The following is an 18,734-nucleotide window of genomic DNA, read 5'->3' as shown; positions in this document are numbered from 1 at the left end:
TCCTACACAAATCTTTAGATTTTGGCTAAAAACTTTATAATCATAATTAAAATGCTTTTAAAGCACATCAAAAATTGATTGGAATGGGACTTTTATTTTGGAGGGGCAACTTTGGAGAAAGTCCAGTTTAAGATGCATACATGAAAGAATGGCTCCTGTTCATGTGTGAAAATGACTTCTAAGACAAAAACAGAAGGAATTTTAAAAAGCAGCTCAAACAAAATATTTGCGTTGTTGATTTGGAGAAGTGAGAAGTGTTCCCTTCTAATTCAAGTCAAAGCCATGCGTTTTATCAGACATTCAACTCTGTCAAAGCTGAAACCACCTGAGATGCGTTCGCTCTGGAGGAACATTTTTGACCACAATATAACTTTTGTTTGAGAAGTAGTCAGAAGTCTTTTCAATTGTTGTGGTTTCCCCTGACAGAGGTGAATGTCTGTCACTCTACACCCCTTTGGAGAAAGAGCAAAGAAAGAAAACATTACATCCGGTGCTTTCAGTTATCCTTCTCATTCTCAAGGAAGAAGAGGCTTTTTTCCGAAACATCTGCAGGTAAATAGAATATAAGGAGACACAATATTAGCGTTGTTAAACTACACCCAAGGTTTAGAAAATATAGGAATCCTGTATTTGATGTTGTAAAACATTAAATCACACACAACATAACATTTAATGTAAATTATGCAGAGATATAGATATTGAACCATATTTGAATGTATACATATATTGTTGTAAAAAATATAAATTTTCACTTTTAAAAGATCGAGAAAATGTAGATTCTTTCAAATCAAATTCTTTTAGACGAAACATTCATACATTTTCAAGCACTGGACTTCCAATGTTCTTTGTTCACAACTTCTTAAAGTATCTCCTATACCGTTGTGTTACTTTGGTGTCAAGCAATTGACACAGAACAATTCCACAAAGAAAGATGGTTTTGTTTCTAATCAGCTGTAGGTGGACTGGGATAAACAGGACAACAGTAGGTTCGTAGATCTTGAGGACTACAGTTGGACCATTGACGGTATAAGAGAGAACTGGACAGGTCATTCCCTCCCCCCTTGGGTTCCAAATAAGAAGTACTCACTGGCTCAAAGAAGCCAAAATCCCATAGACTTCTATTAAGAAATAAACAGCTATTACTCATTCTGTTGGTCACAATAGTAATTTTGTTCTGGTGTCTTTTTTAACATGTTCTTGCTAAACCTTTTTTTATGATATATTTTCTTTATCACAAGTTATTCAAGTTATAAACTGGCCAATCAGATGCCTCAATAAGAGCCCTCACCTCGAACATTTGAAGCGTTTAATTGACAGATTCTCTCCAAGGTCGCCTTCAGTGGAAAGGGGAGTGGCTTTCCAACAAACTCATTCCTGATTAGATAGAATGATTGCCATAGAAATGATGACTCAGACCGACTCGGACCAATCGCTGCTTACTAATGTCGTCTGGTTCCAAAATGGCTAAATCCGTACCGCAGAAAAATGGCAACTGAATTTACCTCATTTCGTTGGAACCCAAGGTAAGGCATTTTCTATGGGTGATGTCACACCCTTGCTTTGTCCATCTCTATATATGTCAATGGGTTGGATAGTCCTGCATCAAACAACAGTGTTTTCAGTCAGACTGCTGTAACTCCACTAACTACAGTTAAGAAATCAATGTTTCTCTGTGAGAAGGGCAAGAACTTCCTTTTTAGAGTTCACATCTCAACAGGACCTTGACAAACCTAACATGACTTTCCAACAAAAGACCTTTGATACAGACAGGCTCTAGCACAGTTCACACTTAAAATCTTCTTGACAATAACAGAGACCACTATTAATTCTCCCCAACGTTCCCTACTTGTCTGCTTCCACAAAAAGTCTTACATTCTCTTCAAAGTTAAACCAAACATACACAAAAATAAATAAATACCGCAGACTTTCATCAACATCCAGGATACTTTGGCAGATTTAGATATTTGATGACACACCCCCTTTTCCTTTTCCCAACTCACACACTCACTCCAACAGGTGGGGCTGGGAGATGCAGACAGGTGAGTATGCAACCATTCATCTCTGACCACACCTTCATACCATTACTAGTCCCTTCTGAAACAGACTTTTTGTTTTATATAAAATTGTTCCCTGTCACGACTTCTACTACTACCAGTGACTATTGGGTGCAGCTGTTCTCATCCATGTTCTCCCTCTGATCTTATATAAATCATTTTCAGAGATGCGAACTTATAAAGTCCTTTGATTTAAGCAGGTCTGCACACAAGAAATACAAAAAAGAAAATCATTTATGGCTGTCAGTAGTATTGTCTAGACATGTATTGCTCCCAAACAGGTCGATGACAACGCAAACAACTTATTAAGACGAAACCTGAAAAAAAAAAAAGTACTAAAAGTCATTTCTCCATGTGTGCCGTTATAGTAAACATTGTTTTGGCCTGAGGGACAATTCCAGATTTGCGCAACTTGAAGATGTTTGTGCAAAGAATCATATTACTGAAGAAGAGGCCAGTCCTGTTTGACCCAAATAAGTAAAATCTCGATATCATACATCTCTTAAAGATTTTTCCTTTAATAAAGAAAGTTATAAAGAATATAAGTTTCTACACATGGATAATTTGTTAGCGCTGACAGACACGAAGAAAGTCTAATCTCAATAGGTGACTCAATAGTCGGTTAAATCAAGCATTTCTGTGTAGTTTCAATTTATTTTCTGTTGAAGGACCTGAGTTCACATCATTACCTATCAGCTAGAGATTAAAAAATAAAGTTCAAGATGTTAAAAGTCCAGCTGCACTCTGCAGCACATTCCAACAACTTCCAGTAAAGTCACAATAGAGAACATAATCTGTTCTGGGCGGAATTATTTCAGAGGATTAATGGACAAATACAAGGAGAATGACAAAAATGTTTGTACTGCAGGATTGTGAATATTGTGTGCAAAAAGTTTTCTCACACACTTAATAGTGTTCAACTGAAGCTTCATACAGAACACAACTAAAAATACATTTCAAAACCTTCTGACCTTCGTTAGAAAAAAGACCTTTTTGTTCCAACTTAACCCCATACTGATACTATTTTGATTAAGGTTTAAGGGCTTCTGCTGCACTAACTCAATAGCAGAGGGTCAAATGATTTTATCTGCATTAAATCAGACAGACATGGATTTGTGGAATGAGAATGACACAGTTGAGTACGTGTTTGACTCTTCATTGATGTTCGGTGAGTTAGATGATTGTTTATTCATTAAGCAAATAGAAAGCTCAGTGGCACGGCAGCAAAAGAAATGGTGACTACTTGTGTGACTACCACAGTGTTGTTTCTGCTAAATTTTCTAAAATTACATTCTGATTAACATTGAAAAGAAGCCTTGTTCCAAAATTGTTTGACGTTATTCTGAACAAGTTAAAATAGAAAAATGTGGTTGTGTCCAATACACCAATTTTTGCTCCTGAACTCCAAGCAAACTGGGATGTAAAAAACATTACAGTTCCTAAAAAGACCACTAGAAGCTGGTTTAAGGGAACGATTTCCCTTTGACTAATGTTAAAAGTCCAACTTTCAATCTTAAATAAACCATATCTTCTGGTCTCTAAACCTTTCCATAAGTTTATTAGTGTAGTATTCATAATAATTTTGGGTTAACCAAGCAAACCTTTCAACTTTACTTTGTCCTACCCAGTTGCAGTTTTCAGAACATTGTTGAGATGGGTTGAATAAACTATGGTCCAACTTCAGGTTCTAGTTATGATGTTCAGAACCCTATGGATTACCTCTTTATTTGAAATTTTAATAAATTCAGGAAGAGATCACAGCATTGTATGTAGTCAACCTGTAAAGTGTTCAAAAGAAGAGATAAATAAATTAACAAAATGTGTTGCACTACACAAAAAACGAGTTTAGGGCATTTATGCCCTTAAACTACATCACGAAATCTAAGAAAGTGACAGTGGGAAACATTTTCGGTGCAAAATATTCAAAGGGTTCAGTGAAAGACGATAACCTTCCTGAAGTTTATTTTAGCACCAGTCAGGAATGACATTTTTCATGTTAAAATGTTTTCTATAAAAACAAAAAAAAAATACTTTCTTTTTTGCAAAACTATATTTCAGCATGTACTGAATTACCAATGCTATATTCTTTTAAATAAAACATGGTTATAAGAAAATATGAAACTGAATAATTTGAATTTATTTAATTGCATAACCTATAACTAATGAAGCTCTGGAAGCTTTTATTGTTTGTGACAATTGTTTTCTACTGACGGCATAATTGGTTACAACAGATACAAAAAGCAAAGGAAGAAAGAAAAAAAATGGAAGAAATATGCAGCCTGGCTACGAGAAGCACTTTCCTAACTCAGCCAGAGCTCACAGATCAGCCACTAGCTCTCATGTCTCATTGGTTGCTATGACAACATTAAACAACTTAACCTCCATAACCTTTGGTCAATGGCCAGTTGCATGACCTACTTTCAGCCAAGCTTTAGCTGTCAGACGGATGACCTCACAATGGACTCTAGAAGAGGCTGCTTTATAGCAAATTTCACAGTCAATCCAATAATGACAAGATGGACAGGTCAGCTGTTGATCCAGCTAACATCACCACACCTCCACCACCATGCTTTATAGTTGAGACTGTTTTTTTTTGTTTTTCAGTGTAGTAAAGAAGCAGAATGTTTAGCAAAAAAGTTGGTCAATCTTCCAGTATTGTAAATACTTTTATTGCATTTTTATCAAACTTGATTAATGTCCAAAGGGCTTCACAGTCACAAGTCCCTTGACAGAGCTGCTTTGCAAGACACTAGACAAACCACCTGCAGCAATGTGGGGTTCAGCGTCTTGCCCAAGGACACTTGGACACATGGGCAGACAAAGCAGGAACCTAAACTGCAGTCTGGGCTATCACTCTACCTCTATACCAAACATTTCTGTGCTTCCAAGAAACAACAACTGTGCTTCAGGTCAGTTCTGCAATGGCTCCAATTTGTTTTTTTCTATGGATGATTTAATATCAATGAGAACTGCGCTAGGATCGGATGTGTCTTGTTGCATAAATATTATTTTTAAGATCAGAAGTGCACACAAATGGTCTTAGATTTGGTGGAAGTCAAATTCTAAACTCCAGAAGAGGCTTTTTGTTCCTGTATTTAGTTAAGATCATGGCGCCAGCCAAAACGAGATTCAAATCAAATTAACCTGCTGGATTGACTCATGTGACCAAAATGTCTGTACAGTCATCGTTAGCTCCAGGGCACTACACGTCCAATCCCAGTCCTTGAAAACAGGTGTCCTGCTTGTTTTTCTGACGCCCCTGCCCCCTCTACTGGAGATTAACTAAATCCTGTATCTTCTAGCAGCGCTTGAACGCCAGAGGTACAAGAAAATCAAGACTCTAGCCTTCAGGAATGGAGCAGAACACCCTGCTAGTATTTGTGCTAATGTCTTTGATCATATGAGCTAAAAGAGCATGATTTAACAAAAATGTGTACAGCGGTTACAGTTCCACACCACACTAATCTCCCTTGTGTTGTTGAGTCATTTGACAAGTAAACGCCAGCATTCCACTAGAATAAAGTCGTTTCAAAAATCAATGAATAAAGTCAAGATAACAGGTTCCTCTCGATGACAAAAAATCTCACTTTTCGTTTTGTTTTTGAAAATGTTCGACACCCTGACACTTGAATAAACTGACAGAACTAAGATTTCCAATCATAGGATTAGTTTCAAAGTGTGTAAACAAGGTAAATTACTTTGTATAAAGTGTTTACAGCTCCATAAATGTTTGTTTAGGCACAATTTATGTTATGTAAATTAGGAATTGACATAACGCCACAAATGCATGTTTCCTTTTGGGTTCCCATGTATTTTTTTTAACCAAAATGCATCTATCCTTTCCTCACCTTGTGGAGCAGCCGTTTTCTTGCCGTAAACTTTACTGAACCGAACCCAAAATGGTCCGGTTCAGTCCAATTTAATGGGTCCATTTTATAATGGAAATGCTCAAAATACTTTTTGGGACCGTATCATATTGTTCAGTGGAAACAAGGTTTAATATTTCCAATCATAAGATTAGTTTCGAAAAAGGTACTTTACTTTGTAAAAAGTGTTTACAACTCCACAAACGCTTGATTGCATAGGCATAATTTATGTTATGTAAATTAGGAATTGACATAAAACCACAATTGCATGTTTCCTGTTGAGTTTTAGTTTTTTACCCAAAATGCATCTGTCCTTTCTTCACCTTGTGGAGCAAAGGTCATAAAGATGCTCACCTGGATGCTGTAAGATTTTTTTTGTTTGTTTTTACTGTTAGCCTTTATCATAGCTAACGATCTAAATGTGTTTTTATGAGAAAAAGTAAGTAAAACCTGAAATTTCCAATCGAACCTTGATTATGCCACCGTGAGAACTTAAGGCACATACAAATTTGCTAAATGTCCCCGTTTTTCTGAAGCAGGCCGTCCTGGCCTCTTGTTTTATATTAACCCCTCAAAATTTCAGAGAGTCTAAAAAACATTTAAAGAATATCCGCTATAGCGAACAGAGATGGCTGTCATGTTTGAACTGTAAGCGGCGGTTTGGTCTGTAGACGGTTACAAAGAAACCGAGCGGACTCCCGAGGAATGCAGTTTTACGACCCGGAACACGAGCGGGACGTTCACATCCCGGCGCGCGCGCACACTTTTAGCTTTTTACCTTTCCGCGGAGCTTCTTTTCTACTACCACGATCCTTGAAAACACCTAAACATGCCGTTTTCCTTCCCCGTTGGACAGAAGCAGTAGTTCCGAGCCCCTGCTCTTCAACCGAACTCCTCCGCAGGAAACTTGAGGCGGCTCAGTCCTGGAAGTCTCCGGAGGTCTCCATGAGTTTCTGCGCGGACACGACGTCTCGCTCCTTCCCATCAAATTTCATTCTCCGCCGTGGAAGAACAAGAAAAAGAAGGTAAAAAAAGAAGAAGTGGCAGGAAGCTCCCTCCAGGCTGGCCCTGCAGCATGACATGAATTTCCAGCCCCCTCCCTCCCCAAACGTCCTCCTACATCTAATGGAAACTGGATGAAGAAAAAAAAAAAAACTTTTTTCTTCCCCTTTTTTTAAGGGCCGTCCTACTCCAGTTTCCTAATCTAATCAGTCACATTCTTTTAAAACAGACACACAAGGGGGCAGCTCACAACCTAAAGTTACGACTCTTAATCGTTTAATACAAATCAACATGGAGGAATTTGTTTCTTGAGATTAATATATGGGCATTTTTGACCACATATCTTTAAAAAGTGGCTTGAGTGAAACAACTGGACGGCGAGTGTGTGACTCTGTCCTCCATGACGCAGCAATAAGGAGAGAAAAGAAAGTTGCCCCGACCTGAGAGGGGAGGGAGGAGGGGAGAAACGGAAAAATGACAAAGGGGCTTTGTGACTGCGGCTCCTCCGATGCCTTCAGGAGCCCGCGCGGAAAGTGGGAAAAAGTCAAGAGTCCGTGCACGTGCCAAACTTCCCCTGGAGGTTTTTCTTACTTCCATTAGCGACCAAAACTTATGTAGATTTAGAACATGATTCGAATGTGAACAGGTTCCCCCAGAAAACGTAGGTCACTCTGAAGTGGTTGATCCTATGGAATCTACTACTTTTATCTTCATTTGGTGAGGGTCAAATCTGGCACTGGCCAGACTTGGTAAAGATTTCACACGTTTTTTTAAAGCAGAAACAAATACTTCTGTTTAATCGAAAATCTAAAACTTTTTTTAGTCAAATGAAAAAAGAAACTATCTGATTTGCCAGACTAATTATAGGGCTGGACAATACTGAGCATTTGGATATCGATCCGATCAATATCGCCAACATCAATACCAATATAGCAAACTATCGCGATATTTCAACTCACGAGCAATTACTGGTCCTTTTTTTTAATCCTTAATTGGTTTCTCTAAATAATACCAAGAAATTATGAATCTATTTAGCACCTAAATCTTAAGTCTCCTAGCTTGATGCTAATGTTTAATGGAATTTCCCATAGGACGGCTAATGCTAACGCTCGGTTGAGCTAAACATACTTTGCTGACTACAAGAACATATTTATAAACTCACAGGCATGAATTTTTAAAATTCTTTTAAGGAAACATTTTTGTAAGTAACCATTTGTGGTCTAAAACACAGGTCCGAATCCTCTAGTCCCTAACTACTAAAAAACTAGATAGTGCGGGACTATATAGTGCCCTGGATTTTAAAGATTATTCGGACATGATGCTCACTACTTTTCTTTCGTTTATCTAAACACCTGATATGACGTCACCGATTTCACAAAGTCAAAATCAAATCAATATGAACATTTCACAACGTTAATTTATGACTCCACTATGTTCTGATGGTGAAAAGGTGGATGGTTTATTCAAATATTACATTTAAACTCGTTTTTCCGTTCAACCACAATGCATTGTGGTCTATATTTGCTAATCTAGTGAGCATCGATGCACGTTAGTTTTTCACAAAGACTTCTGGGAAATTTCGAGTGCTCTCGATTTTGGAATTAGTAGATTCGGACAGCACTAGAAAATGGCGAACGCACTATATAGGGCATTATATAGTCAGTGGGGGGAAGTTTGGACACAACCACAGTTTTTTTTTGCTCATACTGTCTTCTTCCTCTGGAATAAGGTGTACTGCTGTAGCGCCATCACCACCTAGTGGCCAAACTGAGACGCCCCTCTTAAAAATCACTATACTGCAGCAAGACATGAGATAAGTCAAGTGTAGTTTTGTGAAAGTGTAATTGTGAAATAAAGCATAACGAGGTAAAAAAAAGGTTAATTGGACAGTAATAAGAAAAATAAATAACTTTTTAAAGAATAACCATTGACGATATAAGAGAACTAGACAGTGGGTATGATGTCACCCCGAGGAAACGGTTTACTTCAACCTCCAACCAAATTTAGTCAATTCAGTCGCCTTTTTTCCAGAATACAGACACCACCATTTGGAGCCGCAAGAGGCCATAAGCAATGACTGGTCTAAGTCAATCTTTTTTCTTTTTTTTGAGACAACAGTTCTGTGGCAACTATTGTCGACAATCAGGAGTGAGCAGTACTTTCACTGAAAGCGGCTGCGGAGAATCTGTCAAACATTTCAAATGTTCAAGGTGTGAGGCAGCAGGCACCACATGCTTTTATTGAGATGCCTCAATGGCCAGTTTATAACTTGAATAACTTACAATAAAGAAATACTATGAAAAAAAAGGTTTCATAAGAAGATGTTCAATTTTCAATTAAATTTTATTTATATATCCCAGTATCACAAAACATGTTTTTTTTTAAAAATGTATCAGAGCAACAATGAATATTCTGACAAATAGAATGACTAAGTTTTAGCTGGTTATTTCTCTATAGAAGGTTCTGGGATTTTGGCTTTTTGGAGTCAGTAGGTGCTTTCTATAATGTGAGGAAGACACGGTCGCTCAGTCCAGTTCTCTTGTACAGTCAATAGAGAAATGCAAAAAATACCCACCTTAATAACACAAGAAACAAACTAAACTACATACTCATATTAAGACAAGACACAAGGCATTTGGCAAAAAATAAGTTTCAAACTCTGTTTCTTGTTCTGCTTGTAGCCTTTTTTTAAGCTTTGAGAATTTCAGTGAATGGCTCTCACTTGAGACATGGCTCAAGCCCTGCTGTTTTAACTGTCATTATTGATGATAAAGTTCCATCCAGGACAAAAACTGGTCTTGGTTTTGTGCCCACTTTACATTTGAGTGGAGCAGAACCAGAACCAGCTTTGTAATGAAGGCAATCCGAACAGTCTGACTCCTGTAACCAGTGAGAAATGAACCTGTTACCTGCACATGTTTTAGCATTTTGTTTGTGTTCAAAGCTTAAAGATGTTTTGTATTAATAAATAAGCCTCAATGAGCAAACATTATGAAATATTTGTTTTGAAACTTTTCCCAAAATTAATTTTAGGCTTTTATCTTGTTTTTTGCTGTTGTTATTTTTACTTTTTATTGATCCAAAAAAATTATCCAAACCGTGACCCTAAAACTGTGACACGATTCATGAGTTTTGTGATCCGTTACACCCCTAATTATTTATAAAACTGATGTGAAATTTTTTTAATCAGTTGAAAAGTTAAACCAACATCAAATCACCCTATGTATTAACTTCAAACCGGAATTTAACCATAATGGCAAGAAATGAAAGAAAGAAGGACATGAACTCTAATGAGTCTGAAAAACTGTTTTGAAACATTTTTGCCTTGTTGCTGCTGTTTTATTCTCTGCTACAGTGTGTTTCTCAAGAATACTTTGTAAAATAAACTTCAAATGTGCCACATTTTGACAAGAGAAGTCAGCAAATATATCACAATCGTTACATTTTAGCCCTAAGAAGAACAAAAATGAAGCTTAAAAGGTTTTAAACCTGTTAAAAAGATCAAACCGACCACACTGATTAAGAAAGGATTACATTAAAGTATAATAACTAAAAAACAAAAACAAGAACTCATTTGGTATCAGCGTGTAGGCAGGACCCACCAAAGAGCCTCTTCAGTCGGTGTGAGATTAAATGACTGGAAGGAGCTGAGGCAGTTAAACACAAACCAAGCGTGGGTTTCTGTTAAATGATCCGTTTTGACCAAAGTCACCAAAGATTAACCAGGAAGCAACAATATGAACGAGCTCCACCAGGTAAGAAAAGTTTAAGGTTAATAAAACCTGAGAAATGCGGAATAAGACAGAAAAACTTTATGGCTGGATTCTGTTTTAGCAACGGGGAGACCAAATTATAAAATGCTAAGATTGTGAGCAAAGACAACAGAGGAACTGTTTTATGAAGTAATCGCTTTATTTAAAAATAAAAAACTGGACTCCTCATGGATTGTCATGGATCAAAGGGATGAATTTGTACCTTAAAATCTATCTATAAAAATAAACGAGGAGCCTCTTATTCTTGCAAAACATGCAAATTTGTCAGAGGTGTGTTTTAAATAAAGATTTGAATATAAACAGCTATCAATTAAAACAACAAAACAAAATGATTTTAAAAAGCCTGGCTTTGTGTCAGGAAACCAGATAGAAACCCCTAACTGTTTTACTGAAGCTTTTACATAGAAATGAAATGTAGAATGTCTTAAGTCAGTTAATTTTTCAAGTCTGCAGCAGTAAGGATCAGTGAATCATTACCTTTAAAAGATCCCTTTCAACAATAATTGGAATTTTTCAACTTCTAAGCCTTTTTAATGATTAATCATGTAACTATAAAACAAAATTAATTCTAGTTTGCCTTAAAATTCAGACCACAGGAGTCACCGTGAATTAGTGTTCGCCTTAATGTATTTTAAAAAGAGATTAGTTTTAGAGTTTGTCCACTAGATGGAGCCATTGCAATCTGTTAACTCTGACAAATCAAACAATGATGTTAGCAACTTTTACGCATTCATTTAGTTTTTGTTATTTTCCCAACAAATATGTCAAATTAAGTTTTTGTAGGATATACACAGTACATTTATTATTGGATATTGGGTATGTTTTAATTGTGAGTGAAAGTGCAACTTTGCAACATGTCCACAGTCTGTACATTTAATGTATTTTGCTGTTTGATAAAAAAAAAATGTACAATTACTAGAGATACATGTATAGAAAAACTAATACTACTGCCACACAATGGAAAAAAAAACAGCAAATGAGCACATATCTTTAATAATAACCCTATCATTTGATTATGCAAACAACATTTAATCTAACATATATTAATATTAGAACAACTTATTCCAAAAATGTAACATTTTTATGTCAAAAAACATCAACACCTGAGCCTTTTTAATAACTCACTTAATCAAAGCATTTATTTTAAACTACAATGGGGTCTTTGAGTCCTACAAATATGTATTTACACTTAAAGAGTGCAATCTTAGACTAATTTTAGTAACATGTTTTGGACATAAATGAATAATTAAGTCATAAGACAAATTATTTAATGACTCCCACTGTTTTACGTCTCCTTTAGGGAAATCCTTTTAATGTTTCTGCCATGTGGTTAAACGTTTTTCATCACGCGACTGTTTTTGCCACATAAAAAAGAACAAAACAGTATATAAAAAGTCCTGCTGTACCTCTACACTAATCCTCATTTTACAGTTTTCTAAACGGACACTTGTATCCATCATTACACTGACTACTTTCACACGTGGGTCAAGTCTGTGCTGTTCTTTGCTCCTTCTTCAGCCTCAGGGGCTGGGACTCAGGCCTGTCAGTTAAAAGTTGGGTTGCGGACACCAACACCACCGATGGCTGGAGAGTCCTTGCCTTTGAGGAGGGTGAGGGACAAGATGAGGAAGCAAGCGCTTAAGATGCCCAGAATGATTACTCCTGAGATGAGCAAGCTTGTCACAGTGTTTATCTGGAAGGCTGGAGCTTTAAGGTTTGCTGCAGCAGTGGAAACAGAGAAAAAAGTCAATCAGTGAAGTCAACCACATTTTAAATAATTTCTTTCTTTAATCTTCACAGAAAAAAAAGTACTAAAACATTTTTAAAAAACTAGACATATAGCATTACCTGCAATAGATTAATAGCTGAAGATGCTTAAACTGATAGTTAAAAACACTGAAGCTGATACCCAGCTAAAATAGTAGCTAAATGCCAAATTAGGTAAAAAAAAAAAAAAAAAAACTCACAAAATTCCAAATTAGCAAAAAGAGCTAATTTGCTGAAATATAGCTAAACTCCAAATTACCCTAAAACCCAAAAAAAAACCTAAATTGGCCAAAATAGCTAGCATGTGGCTGAAATGTTAGCTAAATGCCAAAATAGCCTTAAAAAAAACTGATCCGGAGGGCCGGATCCGGCCTGCGGGCCGTAGTTTGGGGACCCCGGGTCTATATGTATAGAAATATGATCAATTTGGAATATTTTATAGTCCAATTCAAACTTTAAGTTTTTAAAGGAAAGGCAGAGAAAACTTACCCAGGTGAGAGTTGTTGGTTGGTGTTTCTTCTGTGAAAAACAAAAACAAAAGTTTTTATTATGCTTGAAATTTCCCAGATTTTTATTTTATTTTATATTAAACATCAACATATCTTTATGTTTAGTTTCACTTTCCAAATGGTTTCTTGTCATCAATCATTAGCATTTATGGACATAATCATTGAATGATCATTTTTAGAGTCACAAAGTTGAATGACTGCTTTACTCTGAAGTACATTTTCTTGTGGTACACACATTTTAAGTCCCTTAAGCTAATCAGAAATTAAAAAGATACATTTAAAAGAATCTTTTCAACCTCTATGAATTTCCTTATTGTACTTCAATATGATGATTATTTTTACTAATTTACCCGCAAACAAAGAAAAACAATATTTTTATTAACTGTACCACTCCGTGTGATGATGGGCCCTGCAGTCAGAACAGCATTCCCAGATGAAGGGGTGGGTTCTTTTCCATCACCTGAATCCCTCCTTTTCCTGCTGCCACAGATCTATATCACATAGAAGAAGGGCTTTAGAGTAAATCCTCTTTACTGTATTACCCACTCATGGGGAAAGATGATCTCTTCTGTTCTTTTAAATTGCCCTTTAGATCCTGTTCAAACCAAGACTGATCAGCACATCCTGACCGGTTGCGGTTGTGTTAATCACATTTTTATTGCATCTATAAATAAAGCATGATTCAATTCAAGAGTTTTAGTTATCGTTTTGTTCCTTGAAAAAACTGAATCAAATATTTAAAAAAATGTGCTTGAAGAGTTTTAACCAGGATTTAAAGCACATTATAGTACACCAAATGTGGTCGAAGACAGGCGTGAATCAGTCCAGAAAAATCTTTGTCTTTGTGTATTCTTAATAACATGACAGAAAATGTAAACAGATTGTTAAAGAAAATAGATAGATTCTACAGAGTCCATTCATTTCAACCACAGGGGTTCCACAGGGTTCTGTACTTGGCCCAATTCTTTTAACCTTTTTATTCTCAATGCATTATTAGGAAAAACAGCATACATTTACAGTTTTACTACAATGACTTGTGGTGGATGTTTCTGTGTTTTTGCTTTAGCTTTTCCTTTTCTGTCTTCTTAGATTCTAATTGGTTGACACACTATGAGGATTCTGCTTAAGGTTTCTACTTACTAGAAGTGGTTGCTACTATCCTAACTAAATTAAGCTAAATTAAACTGAGTTAAGTGAAGCTATACTGAATCAAACAAAGCAAACTAAGCAAAGCTAAGCTAAGCTAAGCTAAACTAAGTTAAGCTAAGCTAAACTAAGCAAAGCTAGGCTAAAATAAGTTCAACTAAATTAAACTAAGCTAAGCTAAGCTAAACTAAACTAAACTCAAATAAACTTAATTTAACCATTAGTTTTATTTGCAAAAACGTAACTGTATTGATTACTGAACTTTTTTTTGGCTTTTTTGAGGATTTTTGTAGCATCTTTCAGTAAATATGTTACTCCAATTATTGTTATTCTATGTTATTGTGGAAGAACTATCAAGTTGTATTTGTTTGATAATATGTTTCAAGACGTTTTTCTGCATAAAATATAATTTCTGAGTATTTCGTAATTCAATCAAAAGCAATAAGCTCCCTGCTCATTCCACTGTATCCACTTGTAGACGACTACATCCATGTACGTCTTCATTTCGCTCGTCTGAGCTAGTATCTGGTTCAAAACTATTTGACTGTATATCTCCAATATTGCTGCCATTTTTGTTGCACTGCTAATGTTAGGACGGGGATGTGAGGGACTGTAAGCTAACAGGAGCACTCATAAACCGAGCATACATTAATGGGTGATGGGAAGGGGGGTGGGGTTGCTCTGTGCTAACGGTCCTGCCCACAACTTGGAGGCGAGTTTCTAATGAACTACTACCACTCTGCAGAAATGATGTCCTAGAAAACAACACAATTTATTGCTGTTATTTTATTTTTTTGGTTAAAATAAGAAAATAATAATGTGGGAACACTTTTAGAATATATCAAAAAGTGGTCAGAGTGTGCCTTTAATTAAGAATAGCGTGTATTTAAGAGCGCAACAGGTACTTTTCTACTGGCTACAAATATTACCGTTCTGTAACTATGATTGTTGTAAATAGAAGTAGAACAAAACAAAGCAGATTCGTTTAATTTTGAGTTGAGGTGGGTTTGACTTGTATGGGTGCATGAGGACTCAGTGCTGGTCTCACTGGAATGAGCATGGGACAATCGTCGGCCCGACACAGCTTGGTAACACAGTGCAGGAAGACGGTAGACATCCTTTGGTTCTTGTGCTTTATGAAACGAAATACTTCAAAGGCAAACCGGCCCATTTGACTCTTCCCATTCTCAAAGACTGTGGTCTGGGGGTCTTTTTCACAGCTGACTCAGAAAAAGAAAACAAGAAAATGTATATTATAAAGAAAAAAAAATTCTAATATGGAAGAAAATTTAAGATGTTTGTAAGCAGGAGTTACCTAAAAAAGAGGTCATAGCGGAGCTCATCGTTGGGGTTTCCAGAAGGCGTTGTGTAGCAGTAGTCCATTAGAACGTTCCATCTATTTAACATAACACATATTACAAATTTGAAAATGTTTTCTTTTGAGATGTGTTTGGTTAGTTGAAACATTTGCGTACCTCCTGTCTAAATTTGTGGCTTTCACAGCTGCAAACACCCTTGTCTTCAAAGTCAGCCCTGCCATTGGGATAGACAGCTGCTGTACATACGACGAGTCCTGAACAGAAACAAAAAAGCACATTTGTTATTTTAAATGTGAGATTTTAGGTTTAATTTTCATGATTTTTTTTTTTTTTTTTTTACTAAATTGGCTGACAGTCAAGGGCTGAGGCGCAGAAGAAATACAGCGTTTAGTAAAAATTTAGACAATTTGAAATCAAAGAAATGTCATAAATAGGTCACAGCGTTGATCATTTATTTGCAAATATCAAGTTTCCAGATCTCCTTTTACTTGTGGTCAGCTCAAGCTTTCAAATGAATGCAGCACAAGTTCCAAATGAATTGAAAGGGAATTAAATATAATTTTCTCCCATTAAAGGATTAGAGACAGTGCAGTTCGGTCTTTGACTGCATGAGAAGTATCGTGTTCTCTGCAGAAAGCGGGTCATTCTCATGTCAGTCACAGAGGTTCAGTCAGAAATGTGACCTGGAGTGAACTTACGTTGTAAAGCAGAAGGTTCAGCGTGCTGATGAAAGTACCGTTGCTTTCCTTTACTGAGATTGCAGCTGCCGACCTTCAGTAAAAAAAAAAATAATAATAATTATAGACAAATATTTTCAAAATGAAACATGAAGATTGAACACAGATGTGACATTTAAACTAATTAAATCTAATTTCTGAATGTAGTAAGTGTTTTAATTAAAAAAAAAACATAAAATACTTAATTTTTAAAATTAACCCTTAAGAACGAAGATGATGGCATCAGTGCAACAGAAAAATATCAGAAATGTGTGCTATGGTCCACTTGGTTTGTGTTATATTCTACATAATTTTATTTTAATAAAAAAATGGATATGGGTTCTTACATATTCAGATATTTAAAAAAGGCTAGTAGGAAATCAAATTATTTTCAGGTGTTTGTTTGACTTTTTCCAGGATGTTTATGTTGTATTTATCTGGATACATCACACAAAAATATGTACTGTACCTTTTAAAACATATTTTTACTTCATTTTCTTAATTGTACAAGTACAATGCTTTAAACTTTTATAGAATAGAATAGAAACTTTAGTAATCTTTAAGAAAATTCCAAAGCTTCCAGCTGCTTGGATTCACAATCACACAAGCAGATCCAAATAAATAAATAAAATAAACAATAAAAGAGCAAAAACATAAAAACATTCCAAGAGAAAAATCTATTATCTAAAAAATGTAATAGTAAAAAAATAGATAATAAAGCCATATAAAATTCAAAAATTAAATATTCAATGAGATTTCTTTAACAACTCTTTTTGATTGGGCTCTTGTTCAGAAGGATGGTGTTTTCAGAGAGGAGATGGTGTGAATGCGGCTTACGAGGCGAGCTGCGTGTTGTTGACCAGATATTCCAGAGGGTAACTGCAGCTAAACTTGTAAAGCAAACTTGGCAGGTAGCTGATTATATTCGGAGGGTCGGGTGTGTCGATGAATCCCGATATGTTTCCAATCTGCACAAGAGACAGGTTCCCGTAAGCGTTGGGTCCTTGAGCAGTGGACACCTGCAGAGAGCAGCATCACTGGGGTTACTCTGAATCACTCACAGGCTCACGGGGCTTCAAGGACAAAACATAAATTAGATTTTTTATATTTTTTTAACATATTTTTGAAGTTCAGTTTTATTTTATTACAACTACATAATTTATATATATATATATATTGTTTTAAAATTAATCTAAAGAAAATGATTTAACCTTAAAAGTCTAAATTTTAAGATTTTTTTTTTTATTTGTTCCTTCTTACCACCAGAGAGTTTCCACAGGACTCCAGCGTTGCCAGACTGATGCTAAAAATCACCACAGAGGGAAAGGTGTTGTTGTTAATAAATCCTCGACAGTGTGCGTCTCCGTGGCGACCGTTGAGGGCCAGGTCTGAGTCCGTGTAGCCGGAGAAGAGAACCGGGCAGAAGTTGACCTTGAGGGTGATGGTCTGCACCCCGCAGTACACGCTGATGTCCCTCTCCGCTGAACGACACAGACAAGAAAAGCTTTCAGTCATCGTTTCCGATTTTTTTTCCCATTTTTATGTTTCCGTTCTGAGGCAGAAGGTGAGATGTTTGGAGGTCCTCACCGGGGAATCGGCTGTGAAAGTTGGCATCACAGTTGTATCCGTTGAACTGAGCTCCAGCAAAAAGGGTCTTAATAAACATTAAAAGAATAAAAAATATACTTTCCATTTCAGCACCTGAAAGAAGGGAAAGAAATCGTATTTATGTATCAAACCTGGCAACATCCTTTTATTTATTTATTTTTTTGTTAAATCCTTTTTTTTCTTTAATCTTAGAATACTTTTTTTTTAGGGTTATATGTTCCCCTCAGGATTTTAGTCAAAAGTTAATTATGATCTGCCCTAATTGTTGTCAATCATAGACAGAAAACAGCAAAATTACACCAACGTTTTAGCGTGTTGTTGCACACAGACTGAGGTTCTGTTAAGAGTTCTCACCCTGGTTCCTGGAAGCCAGCAAGTCAGCGGTTCTCCATAAGCTTGGGACGGACGATGGGAAGACTTGCACAGCATCCCTACCTGACAACTGGAAACAGGAGCTTGTAGCAGAGGGGAAAAAGGGACCCTACGCATAAGAGATTCATTATTTGAACATGCTAACAAAAAACGGCTGTCCGGGGCAAACATGGGAAAGTCCATCAAATCTGAATGTGTTATACAAATCCTTTCACGTCCATAGAAATATGAGCAGGTTTTGAAGTTTCCCACTCATATCCTTTTGGCCCAATCTGGCTCTGTCACTGCTCACAAATGGTTTGACGCCGCATGAGGTCCTGTGGCTGTGGGAGGGTGGGGGTGGATTATCTTTCCTGCTGACTGAGCTGTTCCTTTCTGCCCGGGCCAGAGAAAAAGCCACAGCCCAGCGCACAGGCCCTTGGCCTCTGGAATCCACACTTTCCTGGCTTTGTGTGTCATGGTTTTTCAGTCAGCACAGCAGCAGGCAGTCTGCGAGCTGGGGCTGCGAGCTGCTGCCCACCTCCCTCAACTTTGAATTTTGGTCACATAACTCCATCCAGGTAAAGACAACAAATGAAACAAAAGCAAAGCTCATGGAGGTT

The 18,734-nt window shown here is 36.6% G+C and overlaps 2 protein-coding genes and 1 long non-coding RNA gene across 5 annotated transcripts in view; 1 reads left to right on the top strand and 2 right to left on the bottom strand.

The window, feature by feature from the left end:
- Positions 1-6,837, bottom strand: part of amot (angiomotin) — a 20,386-nt gene extending 13,549 nt beyond the window's left edge. Inside the window, exons 1-2 of one of the 2 annotated variants that reach the window (XM_024265051.2) lie at positions 6,699-6,837; positions 486-546 (exon numbers count right to left, since the gene is read on the bottom strand). In XM_024265051.2, coding sequence (XP_024120819.1) covers positions 486-546 — 61 coding nt within the window. In that variant the 5' untranslated portion in view covers positions 6,699-6,837. The remainder of the gene's footprint in view (positions 1-485; positions 547-6,698) is intronic. The other variant, XM_024265059.1, reaches the window with a different exon arrangement.
- Positions 6,181-17,887, top strand: LOC112141885. The gene is made up of 3 exons (XR_002918485.2): positions 6,181-6,283; positions 6,777-6,945; positions 17,419-17,887. It is a non-coding gene; the product is annotated as an uncharacterized LOC112141885 (long non-coding RNA).
- Positions 10,816-18,734, bottom strand: zpld1a (zona pellucida-like domain containing 1a). Of its 2 annotated transcripts, XM_024265072.2 has the most exons (11): positions 18,115-18,734; positions 17,740-17,853; positions 17,413-17,633; positions 16,990-17,171; positions 16,135-16,207; positions 15,593-15,690; positions 15,433-15,513; positions 15,166-15,337; positions 13,360-13,462; positions 12,952-12,981; positions 10,816-12,414 (listed from the first exon to the last, which is right to left on the bottom strand). In XM_024265072.2, exons 2-11 carry the CDS (start codon positions 17,843-17,845, stop codon positions 12,239-12,241), a joined length of 1,242 nt encoding a protein of 413 aa, XP_024120840.1. In that variant the 5' UTR covers positions 17,846-17,853; positions 18,115-18,734; the 3' UTR covers positions 10,816-12,238. The 2 variants fall into 2 exon arrangements, with proteins under 2 accessions (XP_024120840.1, XP_024120847.1); XM_024265079.2 differs by lacking the exon at positions 18,115-18,734 and having other exon boundaries at positions 16,990-17,120; positions 17,740-17,848.

Source organism: Oryzias melastigma, linkage group LG14 (genome assembly GCF_002922805.2).
Source record: "Oryzias melastigma strain HK-1 linkage group LG14, ASM292280v2, whole genome shotgun sequence".
Lineage (NCBI taxonomy): Eukaryota > Metazoa > Chordata > Actinopteri > Beloniformes > Adrianichthyidae > Oryzias > Oryzias melastigma.
Note: the sequence above shows the minus strand (reverse complement) of the source record. Positions and strands in the feature narration are given on the sequence as shown.